This window comes from Nycticebus coucang, chromosome 11 (genome assembly GCF_027406575.1).
Source record: "Nycticebus coucang isolate mNycCou1 chromosome 11, mNycCou1.pri, whole genome shotgun sequence".
Lineage (NCBI taxonomy): Eukaryota > Metazoa > Chordata > Mammalia > Primates > Lorisidae > Nycticebus > Nycticebus coucang.
This window is the reverse complement of record NC_069790.1, coordinates 88,225,394-88,250,496: the sequence shown is the minus strand read 5'-3', so window position 1 is coordinate 88,250,496 and position 25,103 is coordinate 88,225,394. Positions and strand designations below refer to the sequence as shown.

At 42.1% G+C, this 25,103-nt stretch overlaps 1 protein-coding gene across 1 annotated transcript in view; it reads right to left on the bottom strand.

Annotated features, from left to right (window-relative positions):
* Window positions 1–2,023: 2,023 nt before the first annotated feature.
* CAV1 (caveolin 1) overlaps window positions 2,024–25,103 on the bottom strand; it is a 36,151-nt gene continuing 13,071 nt past the window's right edge. The window contains exon 3 of the mRNA XM_053553988.1: window positions 2,024–4,224. Within this exon, the coding sequence (XP_053409963.1) occupies window positions 3,883–4,224 (342 nt within the window). The 3' untranslated portion in view covers window positions 2,024–3,882. The remainder of the gene's footprint in view (window positions 4,225–25,103) is intronic.

Sequence of the window (25,103 nt, the reverse complement as noted above, 5' to 3'; positions counted from 1 at the left end):
TCCTCCTCCTCTTCCCACCTCCTCCTTCACCTCCTCCTCCTCCTCTTCCCACCTCCTCCTCCTCTTCCCGCCTCCTCCTCCTCCTCTTCCTTCTCCTCCTCCCTCCTCTTCCCGCCTCCTTCTTCACCCTCCTCCTCCTCCTCTTCCCACCTCCTCCTCTTCCGCCTCCTCCTCCTCCTCTTCCTTCTCCTCCTCCTCCTCCTCTTCCTTCTCCTCCTCCTCCTCCTCTTCCCACCTCCTCCTCCTCCTCTTCCCGCCTCCTTCTTCACCTCCTCCTCCTCCTCTTCCCACCTCCTCCTTCACCTCCTCCTCCTCCTCTTCCCATCTCCTCCTCCTCTTCCCGCCTCCTCCTCCTCCTCTTCCTTCTCCTCCTCCTCCTCCTCTTCCCACCTCCTCCTCCTCCTCTTCCTTCTCCTCCTCCTCCTCCTCTTCCCACCTCCTCCTTCACCTCCTCCTCCTCTTCCCACCTCCTCCTTCACCTCCTCCTCCTCTTCCCGCCTCCTCCTTCACCTCCTCCTCCTCCTCTTCCCACCTCCTCCTCCTCTTTCCCGCCTCCTCCTCCTCCTCTTCCTTCTCCTCCTCCTCCTCCTCTTCCCACCTCCTCCTCCTCCTCTTCCTTCTCCTCCTCCTCCTCCTCTTCCCGCCTCCTTCTTCACCTCCTCCTCCTCTTCCCACCTCCTCCTCCTCTTCCCACCTCCTCCTCCTCTTCCCACCTCCTCCTTCACCTCCTCCTCCTCTTCCCCGCCTCCTCCTTCACCTCCTCCTCCTCCTCTTCCCACCTCCTCCTCCTCTTCCCACCTCCTCCTCCTCTTCCCGCCTCCTCCTTCACCTCCTCCTCCTCTTCCCACCTCCTCCTCCTCCTCTTCCTTCTCCTCCTCCTCCTCCTCTTCCCACCTCCTCCTCCTCTTCCCACCTCCTCCTCCTCCTCTTCCCACCTCCTCCTCCTCCTCTTCCTTCTCCTCCTCCTCCTCTTCCCACCTCCTCCTCCTCCCACCTCCTCCTTCACCTCCTCCTCCTCTTCCCACCTCCTCCTTCACCTCCTCCTCCTCCTCTTCCCGCCTCCTCCTTCACCTCCTCCTCCTCCTCTTCCCACCTCCTCCTCCTCTTCCCACCTCCTCCTTCACCTCCTCCTCCTCCTCTTCCCACCTCCTCCTCCTCTTCCCACCTCCTCCTCCTCCTCTTCCCACCTCCTCCTTCACCTCCTCCTCCTCTTCCCACCTCCCTCCTTCACCTCCTCCTCCTCCTCTTCCCACCTCCTCCTTCACCTCCTCCTCCTCTTCCCACCTCCTCCTCCTCCTCTTCCCACCTCCTCCTCCTCTTCCCGCCTCCTCCTTTACCTCCTCCTCCTCCTCTTCCCACCTCCTCCTCCTCTTCCCACCTCCTCCTCCTCTTCCCGCCTCCTTCTTCTCTTCCCGCCTCCTCCTCTTCCCACCTCCTTCTTCACCTCCTCCTCCTCTTCCTACCTCCTCCTCCTCCTCTTCCACCACCTCCATTTCCATCTGTACCTCCCTCTCCCTCTTCATCTCCATCTCCTATTTGTTCTGTTTCTCAGGAGAACACTGACTAATACAGAAAGTCCTGAATATAAACTTAGCCCAGGACAGAAATAATACATGAGTGAAATATATTTCTTAAAAATCGCTTCAGTTATGGTAAAGTTTAAGGCATTACCCCATGAATACAAACTGTGTCGTTTACCACATGAGAGTATTAATATTTGTTGGGGGCTCAATTTAGGTGACATATAATAAAACATTGCGTAAATTGCTACAGACAACTTTGTTATTAATTATAACTTTTATCTAAAGTAGCCCATGAATGTTGATGACTGTAGCAGAAGGAGCCCACCTAAATGACTCTGTGATATCAAAAAGTGGGAGACCCATTACCCCTCCCCTACAGACACACCCCAAACTTGTGCTCACTTTATGTACAGACTCACTACATACAAACACACAAACGCAAACACACATAGACATTGACACATAAATTCCTTTTAGAGGAAAAAGAATAAAGCTAACTGTTTAACTGTTAAACATTTTTATTGTGCAGACTTGTAACCTTTATAAGACATGCAGGATAAAAAAGTGTAAAATGTATCAGTAAGCATATAAAATTTCAGCAATCTTTTGGACCAGAAATTGGTTTGCATACTAAGCATTTATGTAGAACAGACATGTCTTGGAATGCACAGTTTACAGATTGAATTACAAATCCATTTCCCAAGTGATTTTCCTTAGATAAAGATAAAATATCTTTACACTTAAAAAGTTGCAGCATAGCACATTTTAGTTATGTACACAGTTTAAAAGTAAAACTATGTCCATGCCAGTGTCTGTTTTAAATGCAAAATATCAAAGTAGGTAACAGGTTGGTAATTAAAATGTCAGGAAAACTGGAAAAGGCCAAAGTCAAACAGAGGTCCCATAAGTGCAGGGAAATAAAAATAAGAGCATAACTGAAGGTTTTAAAAAAGTCCCCAAGGGCAGAATCACAATAAGAGCAGGAAGAATAAAAAGCTTTTGGATGTACCAGGCAGCTTTCTGCATGACTCAGGTTTACAGGTGAAATTCCTCAGTTTGAGCTCAGAAGAATTTGAACTTATTCCAGCAAATTACTCCAATCTTTTAAAGCTGCCTCCTCCCCCATCTTCTTTCTGAGCAAAGTGATGCTTGGATTAGGTCCAAAGCTCCTGGCAGGGGGAGGGGCCTCATGTCACAGCATAACGGACAGTTGCGGGGAGCTTTGCTCAGAAGGGGTCATGTTTGCAGCGACTCTGACAATCTCACACAATGGCCTCCATTTTGACAGCCATTTCCCAGAGGCCCACTGATCAGCTGAAAAGGGAACACAATGTTGAGCCATTAAACCACCCCGGTGATGGATTAGTTTGGATTCAGGAAAGCGTGATTATTCTTGAAAATAAACGAAGCTGAATAGGCATGCTGACCTCATTGAGCTGATGAGAGGCAGGGAAAGTTGGCTTCCACTCCTGCCAGCCCAGAGAGGGCTCACCCCATTTGGCCACGTTAATTCATTTTATAGGGCTAATGTCGCCCACACTGCTATAGATAAAGATGCTGCATGAACCAGCCCAGACATGAGCACCCCCAGACTCTAACTCAGTCAGAAAGAAACACGGAAAACTAGCTCATGGATTTTCTAATTTTGGTCTCCAGGGAGGCGCTGACCTAAAGAAAGTTGATGGGTTAGCCCCTACTTGAAAAGGAAAATGTGGAAGGCACTTAAGTCTCATGATCTGTATAACAAATACTCAGGCACAGAAAGTATCACAGGTTAAAATTTCAAAAAGAGTAGGCATTAGTCTGACCATGAAACTGCAGAACATTATGTTTTCTAACTTGTAAGGATCACTAGATCCTGCTGGATCATTAAAATGAATGGCAGTAATCCACTAATGCATCAGCATCAAGAATTTGCTTAAAACTTGCCTACATACTTATACTCTTAATGGCCATAGCCTGGAATGCTTCCCTTACCAGAGAATGACCAACATTTTAGAGTGGCCGTTGAGGCTATTGGGTCTTATTTTTTTCCTCCTCAGTTCTTCATATTTCTTGCAAATTATCTCTCAATAATATGTTCATCTCTCAGTCAATAAAATGATGATTGATCCACATGCAAATAAAAAAGTAAGGAAAAAAATTTAAATGGGTTTGAAAATTCAGACTGCCAAAAGATATAGGTCAGAAGAGGCAAATCAGAATTACAAAAACTGAGAAAGCCATTTCTTTGTTCTCAACCAAGATAATTCATTCATAAATTGCTGCTGTACTAGCAACTTGAAACTTGAAATTGGCACCAAGAAAATCAAAAGAAAAATAAAAAGAACCAGGTATACTTCTCTCCTTCAAATGTCACTTATATTTCTTTCTGCATGTTGACGCGGATATTGCTGAATATTTTGCCAATAGCTTCAAAGAGTGGGTCACAGAAGGTGTGTACATAGATGGAATAGACGCGGCTGATGCACTGAATCTCAATCAGGAAGCTCTTGATGCATGGTACAACTGCCCAGATGTGCAGGAAAGAGAGAATGGCGAAGTAAATACCCCAGATCAGTGCCATGGGGATGCCGAACAGCGCAGACAGCAAACGGTAAAACCAGTATTTTGTCACAGTGAAGGTGGTGAAGCTGGCCTTCCAAATGCCATCAAAACTGTGTGTCCCTTCTGGTTCTGCAATCACATCTTCAAAGTCAATCTAAAAGAAGGAAGTAACAGAACGTGAGCATAAATGAGAAGAAAAGAGTAGAAAGAGAAGAAAAACCCCGCCACTGACTGTCCATGGACATGGACGGTATTAGCGCTAATTCTGAGAGAGCGGCTGCAAGGCAACCAGCTGTATCAGCATCACTTGGAACTCCCCGGAAACACTGGGGTCTGGGCCCCACCTAACACCTTATTGTATCGCTAGGGTGGAGCCCAGGAGAACTTGCAGCAGGTTCTCCATGTGTTTCCTTACCACACTAAAGGATGGGAACCACTGCTCTAAGACCAAAGGGATTAAATTTCTTGCCTTATAGTAAAACCCCACAACATGGTTAAAGAAACAAGGCACAGTAAAATGGCAAGAACATGACGTAATTTAAACGGCTTCAAAGACAACTCCACATGCAATGTTAAGGAGGAGTTAGTTCGTAACTGATTAATAACTCTTCAAATACTCACTTAGCAGAATTACTTCAGGACATTAGATCATGGTGAGCTACAAGGCATCAAAGTTTTATGGGATGGTGAGACTTGAGCAAGGTATGGGAAACTGGGGTATGATCTGGAGAGGAGGAAGGAAGGGACCTTGAAAATGTGTGAAAGCTCCAGGAACAAGCAAGGATGAGTACAGGGAGAGCCACAGGAGCGAGAGACCTGTGTCACCAAGGCTAGAAAGACAGGTGGAGGCCCAGACTAGGTATTATTTTATGATGGATCAGGGAGTACAGTCACAATCTGTGCAGCAGTTTGTCACAATAACTTTGATAACATTGTGCCGGTGTGGGAGGAGGGAAAGGGACTCAGGCAGGGAGACTACTGCTGTCACCTACGCATGAGATGGTAGCGCCAGGCCTGGGAAGGGGAGGGAAGGGAAGGGACAAAAGGGATTCTAGGGATGGTAAGGAAAAAAATCCACTGGATTGGGTTACGTTGAGGATAGGAGATGAGAGGAACCTAAGGAACCTTTGTGAGCTAGGGAGAACAGAGAGAACATTGACAGGAAAAAGAAAATCAAAACAAGAAGGAAAAATTTTTAAAAAGTTAAATGGAATTTCACCTTTGCATTAAATAAACTGAAAGTAAAGTTTGGAAACATCAGTGGGCCGCACCTGATGAATCCTGCAATGGTCTCTTTTTGTAGGTGGTTGGAAAGATCAAATGAGTTGGCCGACATGTAGCACTTCCTAGTTACCAAATGCTTCTGCGTGCATCACTGCTGTGTGATCTGGGGGTCTCAAACTCATCGCAGAAGGGATGTTCTTATCATTTTACAAAAGAAGATACGGAGGTTCAGCGAGCTGGAGGTCACACACTAATGTCAAGCACACAGCCATGGTGGGGCCGGAATGCAAACTCAGACCCTTTTCCAATAGAATTCTCTCCCAGGTATGTGTTCATTACAAGCAAAAATTACTAACTGAAAGGTAGGCAGAGCTGGCTCAACTGCTTGGTGGCAGCAGCTATACGAAGGGATCTAACATAGTTTCAAATCTAAGTCAGTTGGTAACTGCCGGCAGCAACGCCAGCCAGCTTGGACTGGGAATGAGGATTTGCAGGACTCCGTGAAGCTGCTGTGCCGAAGAACCACCTTTGATTCAACACAGTAAAATGTCTTTTGGAAAAAGTACATGATGCTTACCAATTTTTAAACTTTACTTTCTAGAACATTCTGTCTCTTCATTTACTATCTAATGTTCTAAATAATGTAATATAAAAAAATAGTATGGTCACAATTACATAAATGAAGTTAAGCAGAGCTATTATCACTCTAATGTTTTCTTTCTCTATTTAGATTCAGATTCAGACATAAACACTTGTGTGTTTTAAAAGGTTGTGGGAAATACGTGACAAATCAGCAGAACTTTAATGAAGTTTTTGAGCAATTCATTTAACTGTTTGCCATGGAGTTGTGTTCTGACATGACAATCTTTCCAAAGCTTTCAAAAATAAAGGCCTATAGATTTTCTTCAATTAACTGCAAGATACCCAAAGAATTTTACTTTTTAAAGATGTCTTTGTTCTGTAAGAGGATTTGGTGAAATTGAAATTAAAATACTGGAGAAGGTGTTCTTAACCTGGGGTTGAAGGATGGGCAGTGGTCATCCACAAAAGCTTTGAGATGGGGACATGCATTGAGTGTATAATGGGAATGATCCATCACTTTTAATACAAAATAGTTTATTACCAAAGGAGGTTAGGAAGCACTTCGCTGGGGACAGGGGATTCCCGTCTCTTTACAGAGCAGACCTTTAGCCCGTCTGCCTTGAGATTCTTTTCCAAGAGAAGGAACAGTTATTAACATTTGTTGACCGGCCATTATGATCAGACACTGTTCTCACTTAACTCACAGCAACTCTATATTATTCTCATTTTATAGGAAAAAAAATTGAGGGTGGGAAATGTTGACGAATTGTCCAGGATGTGAATAAGAGGTGGCTTTAAGGTTGAAAGGATAACAACTTTATCTTGAATACTGCATCACTTTATAAAAATATTCTTCAAATTTTCTCTAAGGCAAGTATAGTATTTCATACTTAAAAGGCACACAAATAAAAAAGTTTGCTGAATTTAACCCTTCTTGTAACTGCAATAATTCCTACAGCCTGGTCTCTGAGGACAGCATTATGCTGCATATACATACATCCTCCTTACTGAAGAGATCTATGAACATATGAGTGTAAGATTTCTTGGTAATTCTCTTTTTTATTAGCATAAACATATATACTTTTCTCAGTGAAAGTTGTTCAGTAAATTTCTGAGTGCCTGTTAGTGCTTTCCAGAAACTGCTACTTTGATTTATCCTCAAACATCCAAGTGAAGTTAGAGCAGGTCTCCAGGGGTGGAAAGCAAAATGACAAAAATAAATGTTACATAAATATATTCAGTTAGTTATTGCTGTTTTAGTCTTGAAAACTTAAGGTGCTTTAAAGAATGCTAAAAGTACAGCCAATTAGATGCAGATGAGAAAAAGAAAACAAGGCAGGTTAAGGGAAGACGTCAGAAACAAAGGCTTAATGTCCTTCCATCTCTGTTTATATAACAGTCATTAGTGTTAGAGGATTGCATGAGATAATGTATGTGAGGTATTAGCCTGGTACACAGCACAGCAATATAGTAAATGCTCAATAAATGGTAGCATTAAAAAAAATCCCTTGCTCTTGGTAAGCAGATCCTTTAAATAGACAATTGTAGTAAGGGCAACTATCGCTGTAAAGCATATAATGTTTGTGAATTCAAACCTGACCAGTGGCTCAAAATAGTTAACTTTCATTTTTAATCATCACCACAAGCCACTGAGATGCACAAAATTATTTCCATTTACAGATAAAAATACTGCAGGAAGTTAAGAAATTATTCATGGTCATACAGATGCTAAGGCAAAGTTGGAACTTGTTGTATTTCAAGTTTATGCTCTTTTTGCCTAGGTTTTCTCAGGACTACAAGCCTTTACAATTGTCTTATTTACTTAACTTTCACTCAATAAATGTACTTTATAAAACATCATAAAACATCCTCATTTTGGTCACTAGGAAAGGAAATTACTCTTGTTGACATTTCTACGTTAGGACACTAGTAACTAGGATGTTTTGCATTTTGGGTACTGATTGTATTTTTATGGCTCTGAACAGTGTGTCCTCACAGTCCAGGGCACGCAGCCAGGGACTCCAGTTTGCAGATATGGAAACTGAGGCACAGAATTAGAAAAATGGGCCTTTCTCAGTGTCCCCAGTGAATCAGTGGAAAAGCTGAAATTAGAACTCTCATTTCTCAGGCCTCCATATGGCCCCATACTCCACACTCTTTTTCCTAGGAATTTACATCTCCCTCCCCACGTACCTTCTCAGCCTATCCCATTTGTATCTCTGGGTCTCTTGCAAGTCTCTCATTGCCTGCTAAGGCATTGACTTGAAAGGTATCTCTGCATGAGTTTCAGAGAAATATTCTCATCACAATGTGAACACAAACATTTTTGTACCTCTATTTAGCGTGAAAAAAATTAGAAAGAATATTTTAAAAATATCCTCATACATTTTGACTTGTATTCAGGATGCACCGAACCCAATAAAGCTCTGCTAAATGACCATGCTATTTAAGGCAATTCAATATTCTAACATCAGTCAAAGCCCAAGTGATTCAGTAGATTCATAGATATTTACAGCTAAAGGGATTCGCAAAGAAATGGAATCACATTTGAGATAAAGTCATGACCAAAGCTGTCAGATGACTTGACGAAGGATACCCTCCCATTTATTGGCAGGCATAGCATTAGAACTCAGGAAGATGGCTTGCCATCACCACACATCCTTGATCAGTCTGGCCGCTGCCTCTTGGAGGCTTGCATCTGAATATAAGTACTGTGTTGCTCTTAAGAGCTCCCACAGGTCTATTTATTGAGTGAATGATTGTGCTGCTTTCTGATAACCACCAACGTGATCACTGTTCATAGGAAGCATCAGTTTGATTTATCTCCCACTAAAACAATCGCTCCTGAGTCCCATCTCCTAGGGGACTCACTCCATTTATCCCTCTACAAGGGCTGGTCATGCCTGGAGCTGCACTTTATTTGCTCATTTAGATACTGTGCAGAACAGGAACTAGAAATTTGCTTAAAAAAAAAAAACACCAAGAATTGCAGGTGCTATTTGGTTTCTTAGAATTGGATGTCTCAGATGAAGCTGAGCTACTTACTCCTCCAAGAACTGATTTTCTGTTCTGTAATCTATGGGACAAGTTGCCCTTCTGGCAAGAATCACTATGCAGATCCAGAGATCAAAAGCATAAATGTGCTCCAGTGATATTTCTGTGTCTTAACAGATGCTTTATAAGGAGCCAACAGTTTATATTACTAGATTTTTATAAATGACGTTAAATACCTTTGTGCAACATTGGCTTATGATGTTACAATCTCAGAAACATGAGTTAACAAAAATCTAGCAGCAGACGTCAAGGAAAGCAATCCGTCTTCTTGTGTTTTAATAATACTTGACAGAGGCAGTAAATCTCAGAAAGATTTCATCCTGTTAAATGTATCTGAAGGCAATATTTAAAAAACAGGCCATATGTACACAGGATTAAAAAAAACATAGGGTAATTTTTTTTGAGGGGGTCTAGAAATCTGGACATTTTATTTCTGAATAGGAAATTTTTAAGAAGGAAACTTTAAGTACATTTAGGATTTTGGAAGCAGTGACTTTTATACATTTGTTTCTATTGGGAAAATGTCTTTTTGGATTGTGAGTGGAAGTTGTTTTGGATATACAGAATATATTAAAAAAAAAAACCACGAAAGATGTTTACGTAAGACTTGTCTGTTGCTTGCCCCAAATTCACAGTCCTACTTCTCCGCCAACAGGCTCCTAAATGATTCAAGTAATAGTCATAATCCTTTGATCTCAGAGATATGTCATAGTTGGTTTAGACTTGCCACAGTAAAGTTAGTCTTCCTAGTGAGTGATTGGTTTAGGGAAGACATGTGACTCAGTTCTGGGGCCAATGAGTTCTAAGTAGAAGTCAGGTGGGTGGGACTTCCAGGAAAGCCTTATTTTCCTAAATGAAAAGAGACAGAGGCATATGGTGTGGCTTAGAATATGATATGCTGCCTGTGTTGTGATCATGACATGACAAGCATGATCAAAAGGCCAAGAAAAAAGAAAAGATGTTTCTTTTGCTCTTATCAAGCTACTGAAATCATGTCACCAGCTGCCTACCCCTAGACTTTCCCTTAAGTGACACATATATAACTTTATTTTTAAATCACACTGTTCAGGTTTTTAGTTACCTGTAGCAGAAAGAATCCTCAAAATACTCTTTAATATTGGTTTGAGTAGCAGGTGTACATTTCCTCATTTAGAAACGTGAGTTCAATTTATGACCTCAATATATCTTTCCAACATTACTCCACCTGTATCAGAAAATATTTGCCTCACATTAATATTAATTTTAGCAGTGCATAACTAGGATAATAAATTTAGCATAAATGACACAAATAAAATAATAAATTAATATTTTTTTGGTCTAGGAAAATCACCTATTTTGTAAGTTGCCCAGTGGAGAGGCCTTATGTGGAAAGGAGCTGATGTAGGCCTGTGTCTTAACAATCACTGAGACACTGAGGCCCTCAGTCTGACAGCCTGAGAGGAACTGAATCCTGCCATTAGCCACATGAGTGAGCTTCCCCCCAGGGCGGCTGTGAGTGGACTCTAAGCCTGCCACCTAGATTGCAGCCTGTAAGTCCCTGAGCGGAACCATTCAGTGAAGTCACAATTTGATTCCTCACACACAGAGAAACTGGAACATCATAAATGTTTGTTGATCTAAGACACTATTTTGAGGATAATTTATTATGCATCTATAGGCAACTGACACAATTCTAAAACAAACCAGTTTTAATTATTATTTCTTTCTTTTTTTTTTTTTTTTTGCAGTTTTTGGCTGGGGCCGGGTTTGAACTCACCACCTCTAGTATATGGGGCCAGTGCCCTACTCACTGAGCCACAGGTGTCACCCTTGATTGTTATTTCTTAATTTCTACTTTTTTGCTTTTTTTCCCCATTAGACATTTCAAACTTTCATGCTTACAGAGAAATGAATATAATGAATGTCTATCAAGTTCCCTGGAATTTGGTCTTGAGGCAAAGTCTAGAAATATATGAGAAGGAAATACAGCATTTACAACTTTCTGTAACTCACATCAAACAAAATATTAGAAAAAGTTTAAGCTATTTACAGTGTTTGGGCAAAAGTATCATCCCAAATCCCCAAAGTGACTTGAATTTATAACTAGACATGCATCAAAGACCAAGGGCCAGCTCCATCTAGAAAACTGATCACCAGTCCTAAACTTTTAAATATTAAAATGCTTCTGAACACACTAGTGCAGGGCTCTCATTGCCCAGGCGTTCTCAGCAGGGGTAACGTGGCAAAAGAATCACCTGGGGAAGGGCGTTGCTAAAACGCAGATTCTCTGGCCCATTTCAGACTCAGGGAAGACTCTCTAGAGTGGGACCTGAGGATCCGTATTGTAAACAGAATTTCTCCCCTTTTCTCATGCAAAACACTGCACTAGAATGTGCCACCCTTTGGATTTAATGACAACTCCTTTTTGCACATGCCACTCTTTCCTCCATGCCTGACATCCCTAGTTTGTTCCCTTTTCTTTCAGGGATCTCCTAAAGTGCTGGATGGCATCTAGACTCTGGTGAATTAATGAGTGAAACTACTTTTTCTGAAAGGCTTTTCCTAATTTAGAACCATAAATATGTGTTATTGGACAAGATCAACATAATGCCCATGATTTAATTATGATAAACTTACAAATGGACAATAGAAACCCTAATTTATTTCCAGTATTCTAAACCTGGTATAAACAAATGCATGTTTTTAAAAATCAAATACATAATTCTAAAATTCTAATGTATGTGCCAAACCCAGCCTTACAGAAAGAGGGTTTGGATTAATTTCAAATTCCCTTCCTTGTTCCCACACATATTTCCAACATGTTGAGCTGCCTTTGAAGTCAATAGAATAAATGTTGTGCTTGAGTGTGTGGGTGCAGAGGAGGTTGAGAAATAGAACAGTTAAATGTTACCAAAATGCAAGAACTTTGCTCTAATATCCTTGTGGTTTTCTCAGGAACCAGAGTTTACTGGGTCAAACTGGCACCACTGGGGAAAAGGCTGCCATGTTTTTGCAGCCCCTACTGCAAACAGGAGGCCTATGGATGCCCCTGGAGATGCACCCAGGATGATGCCCCAGGAAAAGTATAAACCTCAGATAGGAGCTTGGACTTGAGTGCTTGGGTTTGAATGCTGGCTCCCATGTAGGAGCAGATACTGAAGCAACTTCATCTTATGGACTTGCACAGGATTGCCTCCCAGGGAGGAAAGCAGAGGGCTGCATTTCTAAGCAGGATTTCCAGCTAGAAGGGCAGAAGGTGGGTATTTACCTATCTCTGTGAGTGAGTGAAGAGTGTTGGTGCAGGGTAGGCCTGCAGTCACTGGCCTGGGCTTACGGTTCAGACCCGAGTCTCTCTTTTTGGACTGACCTCTCTCCATTGCTGCTTCCCAGTCATTAGAGAGGCCTCAGTACAAGATTTTACATTTATGTTCCCTATTTCACTTATATTCTTCACTTTGCAAACTTGTAAAGTCCTAGGTTACTTTCATAATGAGAATGGCAAAGTCTTTCATTTCCCTACTATGGAATGGCCACTTGACTAATATGGCAGGACCAAGACTAGGGCCTAAGGCAGGGTCTGTGTCTGTTTTAAACATCCTCGTATCCTCCATAAGCATAGTGCTACTGTGCACATATTAATAACATGTAAGTATTTCAACAGATGTATTTGAAAGGAGCTATAGACGCCCATTGAAAAGATGTAGGCATATAACATTTCATTAACAATAATATTAGCCTGCTATGAATTCTCTGCCTACTACTACAGGTGCACTTTGATTTACATGTTTATTTTTTTTGGCATCCCCTTTTATTCCAAATGATTTTCTTGTTCACCATAGCTCCAAAATGCCATAACCATTCTCAAAATGAAATGGAGGTTGTCATTTAGGTGACTGGGGCAATTCAAAAGTTTTCACCTTTAAAGAAAAATGCTTTAGAAAAATATAGATTAAACATTTTTTATTTTTGAGATGAGAGTCTTGCTCTGTTACCCTGGCTAGAGTGTGGTGGCGTAATCATTGTTCGCAGCAACTTCAGACTCCTGGGCTCAATCAATCCTCCCACCTCAGCTTCACAAGTAGCTGGGAGTAAAGGCATGTATCCCAACGCCCAGATCATTTTTCTATTTTTGTAGAGTTAAGGTCTCACATTTGCTCAGGCTGGTCTCACATTCCTGAGAATGAGTGTTAGGATACAAGTACGAGACACTGCACCTGGCCTAAACCATGGTTTTTGCTTGGGTTCTTCCCCCAGGATCTGTGATCTGAATGGCTACAATTGTCTATAGATCTGGCCCAAAGCAGGGGCTGTGCATTCGGTTTAATGAGGAAGGGCGCAGGCCCAAGTCTGAGTTTGTCCTTTGATGCCCCTAGTGTCCACTTTCTCTTTTGTTTTCTCATGTCTGTGTCTTTGTGTGTGTGTATGTGTGTGTGTGCGCGTGTGCGTGCCTGAGTATTCCTACTACAGGAGAGGAGGCACATGAGTAACCTGTACTTTAGAGTGAATTTAGGTGACTGTGTTTATTTTTTGGTGGACCCACAGAGCAGGATAAAACATCATCTCCAATTGTCCTCATAGGTCATTAATGTACTGCAGGCATCAGAGTGGAAGATGCATTCAAGAGACTTAAAGAGGCCTTGGAATAGCAGTAACTCACTATATGCTTCTGTAGTACCCAGAAAAAGGACCCCTAAAGGCCCCTGTCTCAGCCTGAGTCCCCAGACGTCTCAAACCCCACCTTGGGTTAATTCCTCAAACAGGTTTCAGAATAGAACAAGCAAGTTCCCTGAGTTCCCAAAGACTCCTAGCCACAGTTAAAATAATGGTAGAACTTACCCCAACCCCCTAGCTATGGTTAAACAATGGTGGAAAGCTTACTCAAGCAAAATTTCCCAAGCCAAATTTGTCCCCATGCCAGCTGCCATGATGCAACCCCCTGAGCCAACCAGCCCCCCCCCGACTGTAATCCCGCCCCGAGCTACCCCCTGAGCTAACCAACCTCCACGTTCTGTTTCTGTGCTCACCAGCTTGCCTGCCAACACAGCACAAAAATGGTATAAAAGACAGCCTGCTTTTCTCTTTGGGGCCGTTTGCCCTTTGGGGCAGTGACCCGCCTGCACAGGTGTAATAAATCACCATCTGATTTATACCTGAAGTGGGGTCTGAGTTTTTCTTACAGGTGGCACATGAGTACAACACTTCAATAGATTTACTATCACATCCAAATGAAGGCAGGTGTAATTTTACCTGCTTTACAGACTGAGCCTCATGGAGATTCAGTGATTACACCAAACCCAGAATTTTGGTCTCTTGGTTCTTCTTTCAGTTTTCCCTTCATGATACCATTTTCTCTACCCCTAAAGCAAATTCCTAGTTCTGTTTATGCAACCCTACTCATTCAAATAGAAACATGCAGAAATTTCTTAATGCGTAGGCTCTGGGTGCTCTCTGTTGCCTACACCCATACCTCTTATCTAACTACTAAAAAGTGCCACCTGACTCAGCAAATGGCCATTTCCACCAGGGAAAGGGTCTGTGCTCCAAGCAAGAGGATGTGCCTGGCTTTCTTTTGCTCCCAAACATCCACTTGCAGCAACAACTCCCTCACTCTCCAGCAACCTAACTTTTCTGGCCAGGACTCTTTGTTTGTTTGACCAGCTGCCAGGGTCCCTGCTGCCTCGCCATTTCTTGCTGGCTTTTCCTGGTTTGCTATAACTTTATTCTTTTCCTTTATTCCACTCCTCTGGGTCAATGGCTCTCAAATATTAGTATACTCAAGAAATGCCTGCAAATGCTTGTTACAAGAACAGATTTCCTGGGCCTCGAAATTCTGAATCAGTGGTCTGAGGCTAGGGTCCAGGTGTTTGTGCCTCTTCCCCACCTTTTGATGCAGGTGGTCTGGGGAGGACAAGTGGAGAAACAAAAGCTGCTTTTTTTTTTAATTAATATTAAATCATAGCTATGTACATTAATGCGATCATGGGGCACCATATGTTGGTTTTATAAATAGTTTGACACATTTTCATCACACTGGTTAACATAGCCTTCCTGGCATTTTCTTAGTTATTGTGTTAAGACAATTATATTCTACATTTACTAAGTTTCACATGTACCCTTGTAAGATGCACCTCAGGTGTAATCCCACAAATCACCCTCCCTCCTCCCATCCTCCCCCTCCCTCCTCTCCCTCTCCCCCTTCCCCATATTCTTAGGTTATAACTGGGTTATAGCTTTCATATGAAAGCCAAAAATTAGTTTCATAGTAGGGCTGAGTACATTGGATACTTTTTCTTCCATTCTTGAGATACTTTACTAAGAAGAAACTTTACCTCGTTCATGTTTATATGGATGGAGCTGGAACATATTCTTCTTAGTAAAGTATCTCAAGAACAAAAGCTACTTTGGGCTTCATTCTCCACTGGGCAGGAGGATCTGAAAAACCTGTCATTGAGATCTGAGTGAGTGTGACAGTCTGTTACTGTGTTGCTTTTGAAATGCATTTCTGGAAGGCCATGTGAGTCCTGGTGACTAGTGTGGAGGCAGGGTTTGAATTTCTGCTCTGCAGTGTTGTGGTTTAAACCACTAAACTCTCTGAGCCTTAGTTTCTTATCTGTAAAATGTGGACCTGATAGTACCTACTTCTCAGAGTTGTCGTTTTAATTTATGCAAAATGTTTAGGCCAGTCCCTGCAACTGTAGGAACTATATCAGGAGCTTAGACCACAGCCCGAACCAGGACAAGTAGGAGAAAAGTCGGAGACTTCAGCAGCAATATCAGAAAGATGGAGGAGGAGATATTTTGGGAAAGGAGAACATTTTGGCATTCTTGAAATCATTCCATGGAGGTGGCTGCTTATTTGGCATTCTGCCATTAACTGAACAAGACAAATTAGCTCATCTCTAGGCTGTCCACCAGCCGTCTGGAGTTTATCACTATGAGGCATACAGTGACCAAATGTGTGCCGGGGAGGCAACACCCCAGCTGTGTCAGAGAAAGCTGCACCGACACCACATCCAAGGGAGTCTCTTGGCTTTGAATTAATGCTTTTTTATCTTATTCCTCCTTTAGTTTTTCCATTTTTTGCTTTTCTTAGGAGGTAGGTAGTCTGAATTATCCTAGGGTTTGTTTTATACTTTGAAAATTTAAACTAAATCTCCCCGCTTTGATAACAAAGACACCCGTTCCTAGTTTCACATCCTATTAAGCGTTGAATTACATTCCCCTCAATAAGCTATGTTGAAGTTCTACTCCCTACACCTCAGAATGTGATCTTATTTGGATATGAGGTCACTGCAGATGCAATTAAAGATGAAACCATACTGGAGTCGGCTGAGCTCCTCATGGCACACCACTGGCATCCTCATAAGAAGATGGTCATGTGCAAACACAGAGGGAGAAGGCCATTGGCAATGGAGGCAGAGGGTGGAAGTATGTAGCCCTAATCCATGGCATGCTAGACATTGCCAGCAAACCCCCACTAACTAGGAAGAGAAAAGGGAAGACTTCCCTATAGGTTTCAGAGGGAACATGGCCTTGCTGAGACTTGATTTTGGATTTCTGGCCTACAGAAACATGAGTCAACAATTTTCTGTTGCTCTAGGCTGCAGTTTGTGGTACTTTGTTAGGAAAGCCCTAGGAATTGCCTACACATACCCTTTGAAATTGCCAAAAATTATCCTCAATGATAAGAGGATGTAGGGGTCCCAAAGCATTATCATAGTCTCTGTGTAGAGGACCTCTTCTTGTGGGGAGCACAGGTGGGAATCTAAAACTGCAGTTGAGACCAGATGGCCATGAGTCTTCTGCAGAAAACTGGAGCTATCTCTCCTGTCCACAAGGCCTCATGTGTTTATTATTGCAAAAAACATCTAGTTGCAAATGGCTTGATACAGTGCAGGCTGGGTAGCTCTTGATTTCCTATTTCTCCGCAGGCTTCTGCTGTCAGTTTGGTGGCACCTGTGGATGCTGAGTGTTACCACACAAGTGACACTGAACAGTGTAAAAATAGTCAAGCAAGGGGCAGCGATAGCATGGAGATGGGGTGATTCGTTAGTGAACTTGAACACAGAGGAGCAGTTCCTCAGGGGAACTCAGGTTTGCCATGTTTGAGGACAAAACTACATCCCTTCAAAGATTGAAAAGTTCTGTCCCAAACAGAAAAATCAGGCCATGTTTGATGCATGGAAATCTTATTCAATCCAAACATCCAGTTACAAGGATTCATCCAGAATCCCCGGGTTGCTTGCTACAGTCTGTGTTTACACTTGGGAGTTTGTTATTCTTTAACCTTCTGGGCGTGTCCTGGGACAGACATGAATGATTACCACACTAAAGAAAATAAAAGCTCTTTCTTTTCTATCAAAGACACAAGAAAAGGAAATGTCTTCATCATTTTCAGGCTAGCCATTGGTCATGCAAGTGTTTGTTTGAGCTGGAGCTTTTAAGACACTGTTAGCTTCTTTTCAGTTTCCACAATACACTTCCTGATGGCAGAGCATGTTTCCTACCATTCAGTTAAGTCGAGCGAGGGTTACTAATAGCTTTCATCTTACCTCACTGCTGGAATATTTTTCCCTCCAGTGCTTTGGGTCTGTTTATTAAACAAATAGAAAATGAGCGAAATAAATCTCTGCAGGTTTGGACACTGCTTGGCAAGTGAGGGAGAACATATATAGTAGGGTTCTTGCAAGGTCTAAGCAAAGATGATTGTACAGAATTATTTGATATGTTATGTAATGTAGCTGCCAAGACACAGCCCCCAACCTCTACGACAGAGTTTCTCTACGTGGGGCCCAATAATTTGGGGCCCAATAATTCCACATTGGTGGCATTGGGGTGGGGACACTCTCCTACGGATTGCAGGGTGATTATCGGCCTCCCTATTCTTTATCCACTTGAGGCCAGTAGCATCCTCCAAATTGCGATAACTAAGAATATTTCTAGACAAGTGTATTTCAACCTTTTTTATCGCATGGCACACTTGAACCTATAGTTAAACTTCCATGGCACACTTAAATTATGTTGATCTAAAAAAATAAAGTGTTAAAAAAAAAGAATATACTTACTGTGCTTTGAACTTCTTTCAAAAATAATTTAATTAATGATCTTTGAAAATTTTCGTGGCACACCTAAGATCTGCTCATGGCATATCAGTGTACCGTGGCACACTGTTTGAAAACTACTGCTCTAGACAATGCCAAATATTCCCTGAAAAGGGAGAGAAAATTGCCCTTGATTGAAAACCACTGCTGTAGCAAATCAGACTATCATGAGATAAGACAGAAATTTAGAAATGTTTATAAGCTAGCATGCTGGCTTATTTGATTGCAGGCACTTCTGGTTTGCAGCCCTGTGGCCTTGTGGGTTCACTCAATCATTTATCCAGTTCGTAGGCAGCACCTTCTTTCTGAGTATGGAATAAGTGAAATGAGGAAACAGGGTCAGGACAAAGCTGATGAGCTGGCTGTGGACACGGTGCCAATAAGTACAGATGACCTTTGCCCTCTCAAGGTCACTCATGAATCATTACCAAGGAGGGGTAATGTCCTGGTGGGGTGGACACTCTTACTTTTAAAGTAATACAGGAAGGCATTTTCTTACCTGCTTCCCCAAATCACTAACCTCTAGAATTTTGAATTCTTGAATAATTTCTCCCAAGACAATGCTTTAAGCTCTCTTCTGCCTTGGAGACTTCTCACTTACTGTTGGTTTTGCTTGGAATACTCATTCCACCACTGTTCACCTGGCTAACTTGGAGAGATTCATAAGATCTTCACCTAAATGTTCTTTCTTCAAAGACTTCTTTCTGGCTTTCACCCTCTTTTCTCACCTGGGCCTTTTTACCCATCCAGCCTATCACACTTACTTAGTGGTGTGATTTTGTATGTGTCTGGTTATAATTTCTGATACTAGGCTGTAATTTTCCAGGAATGCAATAGATAATTAATTTTAGTTGAATAAATGAATGAACTCAACCAATGTTCATTACTGGTTACAGCATACTGCTGTTGGCTAAGCACTTTCTTTTGGGAAGTAGAATTTTGAATGGGTCATTGCCTAGCCCAAGGCACTAATTGATTGCATTTACTTATTCTAGCCCAGGCATAATATTGATAAAAGAGTGACTAATCACAGGGAAGACAGATTAATTCAGTTTTTGCTTACCATGAAATTTAGGTTCAGGCTTGATGCCTGTAGCCAGAGGTGAGGGCACCAGCCACATACTCTGGGGCTGGTAGATTCGAACCCGGCCCAGGACTGCTAAACAACAATGACAACTACAACAACAACAACAACAAAATAGCCAGGCATTGTGGCAGGCACCTGTAGTCCCAGCTACTTGGGAGGCTGAGAAAGAGAATCGCTTAAGCCCAAGAGTTTGAGGTTGTTGTGAGCTGTACGCTATGAAAAAAAAAAAAAAAAAAGAAATTTAGATTCAAACCTACCAGTTTTAACCTAGCACTGTCCTGACAGCTGATGATTTCCCTGAGTTGTTTTTAGGTGGTCTGGAATGCAAACACCTTCCTGTTTACTTTCAGAGTCATACAGCTGGGCATTAAGTGATGTGATTAAAATCACACAGGACCTTAAATGCTAAACTTTATATAGGTCAGAGTGAAAAAACTCTTTACAACTGGGTAATGGGAAAATCTGACTCGAAGTAATAGTGCTTTTGACCTGTAGCTCTTAGTCATCTGATCCTGCTGCTTACAGAAGGGCAGTTGAAAAAACTTTAGAAATGTGGCCACGTGAACTTGGTGAATTTTACTGTCTACCTAAACCTTTTTAAGACTATTGCTCTATCCAAAATTGCCAGCGATTATGCGTTTCTCTGTTATGTGAACTAAGATAAAAAAAAAAAAAAAAGGAATACTGAAAATTTGTAGCCAACTTTGGAACAGATTTTCTAATCCATCTTGGAACCCAAACAGCCAATTTGGAGGTAAGGGTAATCAAAGGGAAAACCGCAGAGTTCTGAGCCCTGATCAGAAGAGGAAATGAACTTTAGTATTGGTCTTCTTCAGAACCACATGTTTATTTATGGTACATTTGCATTCAGCATGGCATGGGCTGATAGCTCGGTATTTCAAAGATGATTTAATTAAACCCCATAGTCTGAATACTAAGGGTAAGGCTGCCAATTGGTAAAATACAGGAGGAAATTAATAAAAATACTACTGATGAGCAGTCTTCCACCCTACTCTCAGTGTGGGCTTTCTGCACTTTCATGGCTTTTGCTCTTTTGTAAACTCTGATCAACTGGAATCTCGAGATTTTGTAAATGAAGGTGACTTAGATATTGTCCGCGTCTACGTCTTGATTTTTCTACATGAGGATACTACTACCCAAAGAGCATAAGTGATTTTTCCAACCATGGATGTCCATGTTCAAGAGTGGACTGAAATTCAGATTTACTGTGAGACTCAGTTTCCTCCTCTGCTCTGAGCAGTGATTTGCATCAGCAGAGCACTTTTCAGTGACTTGGGAGCCTCTTTCTCTGCACCGGGCACTGGAGAAATGAATGACACCTGTGTGTCCCTGGGCCCTGTGATGCTCACTGTGGCCACTGGCACTGCCGGGCTTTTGCTGCACCATTAGGAGATAACCCAATGGTGTGCTTGAGCCATGAACCCAGGAAGGGAAAGTGCGGTGGGAATGACATTCTGGTACTGAGAATGTCATTCCCATCCCTTTTTTCCTACCTGGGTTCATGGCTCAGCTGAGCCTCCTTTTGGGGAAGGAAAGAAAAAGAAAGAACAGACAAAGTGAATCAAGAAAAAAACAGAGCTGATTATATAAGTGATACTAGATTTACCTTATATGCAAAGTATGTTTCATGCAGGTGCTACAGCAGAGCTCCAGAAAGTATTTATTTATTTATTTTTTTAAAAACATGGCTCTTGTTTTGTTTCCCAGATCGGTCTTGAACGCCTGGGCTCAAATGAACCTGTCACTTCAGCTTCCTGAGTAGCTGGAGCTACAGGTGCATGCCAAAATGCCCAGCTGCTAGTTGAGAAAGTATTTTTTTGTAAAATGATTGAAAAATTTCATGTTCTGCTAACAATGCTAAGGACCTCCCCGGATGAGGACCCAGTGAAACAATAATTACCCCACCGTAGCCCTCACGGTCCTGAAAGTTTTAATGTGACACATTATTTTATTGTTAAGAAATTCCAAGAGTCTAAACCAGACTCCATTCTGACTGTATTACCTGTCAGCCTTAAAAAAGAAAAAACGAATTCATAGGTGTGGGTCCTACCCCAGACCACTTAAATCCGAATTGCTTGGATAGAGCGTGCATGATGGAGATTTAAAATGTTCTCAGGTGATCTGCAGCCAGGGTAAAGCACCCCTGGTCTAAATTCACAGAACAGCCAGAGTCTCCCATGAGTTTCTGTCACAATAGGGGTTTCTACAAGCCACAAAGCTGTGTGACTATGCGGTGTGTAGGAGGGAGTGGATGGGCAGGCTTGCGGTACAGACACTGCTTCATGCTGACCTTTTGGGACATACAATGCATGCATTTTGCAGTGTTCGCCTTTCAGACATTTACCACTTGCATTCTCAACCACTGATTAAAACAATACCACAGATTCCTCTTTGCCCTGAGACAAACCAGGTAGAAGGAAGTGTTCAGACGCATGCCTATGCTTAATTATGAGGTCGTGTGTGAAGGCTGTTACAAACCAAGAGAGGGATTTGAGAAGCTCTACAGGCAAGTAAGGAATTTAACACACAACTATTGCAAACAGCCTCTGGTGACACATTCCTGGTATTTTATTACATGAAAGTTCTTCTCCAACATAACCTTTTTTTTGAGACAGAGTCTCACTCTGTCATCCCAGGTAGAGCACAGTAATGTCACAACAGCTCAATGCAACTGCAAACTCCTGGGCTCCAGTGATCTTCCTGCCTCAGCCTCCGGAGTAGTGGGGACTACAGGCATGCACCATGACACTGACTCAATTTTTTCTATTTTTAATAGAGATGGGGTCTTGCTCTTTCTTGCTTAGGTCGGTCTCAAATTCCTGAGCTCAAGTGATCCTCCTGCCTCAACCTCCCAGGCTGCAAGTATTACAGGTGTGAGCCACCACACCTGGCCAGTTTTTGTTTTTTTAAAGCTAAGCATGCTAGCCTTTCCCCTTATTTTTTATCTTAAATGATGACTGTGTCTGATCAGTATTTTTCTGGTAAGTCTCATAATAATCTGGCCACAGCCACAGGTAATTGCCATTTTATGTTTGCTTCCAACAGATCTTCTAGACAGACAGCCGCTTCCCGGCCTTACCCGAGAGTTTCTCTTTACTTCTTACCACCTCTTTTTGCCCTTCCCTAGGGCTTCTGCAGAATCTCTACCGCCCTCTCAAGATCAAACAAACCCATTTCTAATAAATTTGACCAATAGCAAATAAGGAAGATGCGATATTTCTTGTATGTGATATTCCTTAAGAAGAATTTCATCATGCTTCTTTTTTATCATTCAGTTAAGATGGTTAATTCTCCAAAAGAATTCAGACTCGGTTTGGATTCCCAGTTGTCCCAAGGGTACACGACTGTCTTGTGGATGCATTTAAGGATGTGTTTACAACAGATGCTCAACCTGGAGATCTTAGTCCCTTGGGGGCTGTGGAATTATTTCCAGAGTTTTCCATATTCGTTATGCTGGACTAGGGTATCTTGATTTTCCAGAGAACAGTGTTTTCTTATTTTTCTATGTTTACCTGTTTGTTTCCTACTTAGTATCTGTTTGATTTCAAGTCCTTTAACATTATTTCACTTTGTGTTGGTCTTTATCTTATTTTTATAGGCTATTTTTCATTTGTCAAAATGACTTTGATATTATTTTTATCATAGATGTTAACAAGGCCATCGTAATTGGTGTCATTTTTAAGCGGAGAGTCTTCTTGTTCACTCTAGTGTCTGATAAAATATTAAATGTGCTAGAACCATGGTCCAGGCTGTATGGTAGATACCAAGCCACACCCCAAATTCACATTCAACACCATCATTCTTTTTTCATGGTTACTTTCTACTTTTACCTGTTCTTAACTGAATAATGATCCTAATATCTCATTCTTAGCTTGTTGATAGGGAAACTATTTGGAATCAAATTGACGAGTCTTACTTTTATACATATTAAAGTTAATTTGCCTCCTGTCATAGCAGACAGAGAAGGAAGCTAATCTGGGAGAAGCAATGATGTTCATTTCTACTGGTACAGATACCAATAACGGCATGAATGATCTCCGGCCCCTTCCAAGGACATTTAAGAGTTTTGCCTATTTCTATTTTTCTTTCTTTCTTTCTTTTTTTTTTTTTTTTGCAGTTTATGGCTGGGGCTGGGTTTGAACCCGCCACCTCCGGCATATGGGGCCGGTGCCCTACTCCTTTGAGCCACAGGCGCTGCCCTCCTTTTTTTTTTTTTTTTTATCTGAGAAGAGAACTGAGATCTATGAGTCCATTTCTGACATAAAAAAAAACTTCTGTGCTGTCGTGTTGAAATAGTAGATTAATGGTCACCACCATCCAGCAAGTAAAATCACAGAGCTCTGTGGAGTGAGTGTCTAGAAGTAGCAAAGCCGAAGGAGTGACGGAAGAGGAGCTTGGGTTTCTCAGAGTTGCCTCCACTAGGTGCGGAAAGTTTGGATTTTTCATTAGGACTGTCACCTGCTCTAATCATTTCTCTGAATCAGTCTTGTCCAGGGATACACTGGGAAGGAGTCCCTTCACCCCTGTCTTGGTAGGGAAGCTCTCCCATGGCCTGAGAGCCAGCCCTCAGCCTCCATACTTCTGTACAAAGCCGAGCAGCCCTGAGGGCATCCCTCGGCATCCTGGGCATTTCCCTGCTCTGCCTGCCAGATACCTAGGAGATTAGCCTCATACTCCTGGGCCCTGGAGGATCATCTCCTTGCCACAGCTTGCTTACTGCAAAGCTCAGAAGAGATGTATTTATGTCCCCCTAAACCTGAAGATTACAAAAACATTAATGGTGAACATTTTAAAGATATACATGTATTAAATATATTTCCTTTTTACCTTACTATGTAGAGTAAATGTTTTTAGGTTTATTCATTAATTTTCTGTATTGTTTTAACAAGATGTTAAATGTGCCAAATGAAAATCGAAGACCTTCACTAATGATTCCTACCGTGTCTCTTCATTCAAAGCAGACATTAAATTACTTAAAAAGGAATTTCAGCATGTCATTTCAATTTGACATCCATTTTCTGATGGATGACATTTTCTGGCTGACCCTGCGTAGGGCCTTGGAGGGGGCAGTGGGCTGCCACAGAAGTGAGAAGGACATTGCCCTGCTCTGAAGTACCAAGGCGCAGACTGGGGACAGAAGGGCAGAGAAGAGGGTACACAGTGAAGGGCAGTGAAGCAGAAAAGTTGGAAAGCTTTGAGAAATGCAAGATAGAGATGAAACCAAAGATTAAACTTGGCCTGTTGTGGTGAGGCCCAATTATCTGAGGCGAGGTTCTGTCAGGCAGGCTCTGGTGCAGCGGGGCTCCTGACCTGCTCCCTGCCTGGGGCAGAGCTTCCCCAATACGGCTTGAATAACCTTTCTGGGCAGCACTTACTTGAGAATGACTCTCGTTCCTACCTTTACATTTAGAGAAATAGAGGAGCTCACCCAGAATAGCTGGGTGAATTGCTAGTTATTGTTTTACACCATTTTTTTTTTCCTACTAAAAAACTTGATACTCAGGAACAAGCAAAGGAGAAAGATCTGCGGAGCTAACCAAAATAATTGGCAATGAAAATCTAATGAGTGCAATTCCATTTCCTCGACATATTTTGGTATGTCCACTTCCAGCCCTACATTACTGCTAATAATACAGAAAAGGCAAAGAGTGAGTCATGAATGATGGAACATTTAACTTGTTCTTCTAAGAGACTAATGATGTCTTGTAAAATGCACTATTGAGTCTGTTCCTTGCTTCTGGCATTTGTTTTTGAGAACAAATACATAATTACAAGGGAGGAAGTCTCAGAGAAACTATTTGCAGGATTCAATAGGCATTTCTCCTACCAGCATAGAACTAAGGCTTTTCTCAATTGTTTCTGTTTTTACAGTGTATTGGTGTGGTGGTACCAAGGTCTGTAGGAATCAAATAGGGGCACTGAGAACCTTAAGAGGAGCTATTGAGTGCAAAGCGCCTGCCAGGGCCTGCTTCACTGCCCTCACCC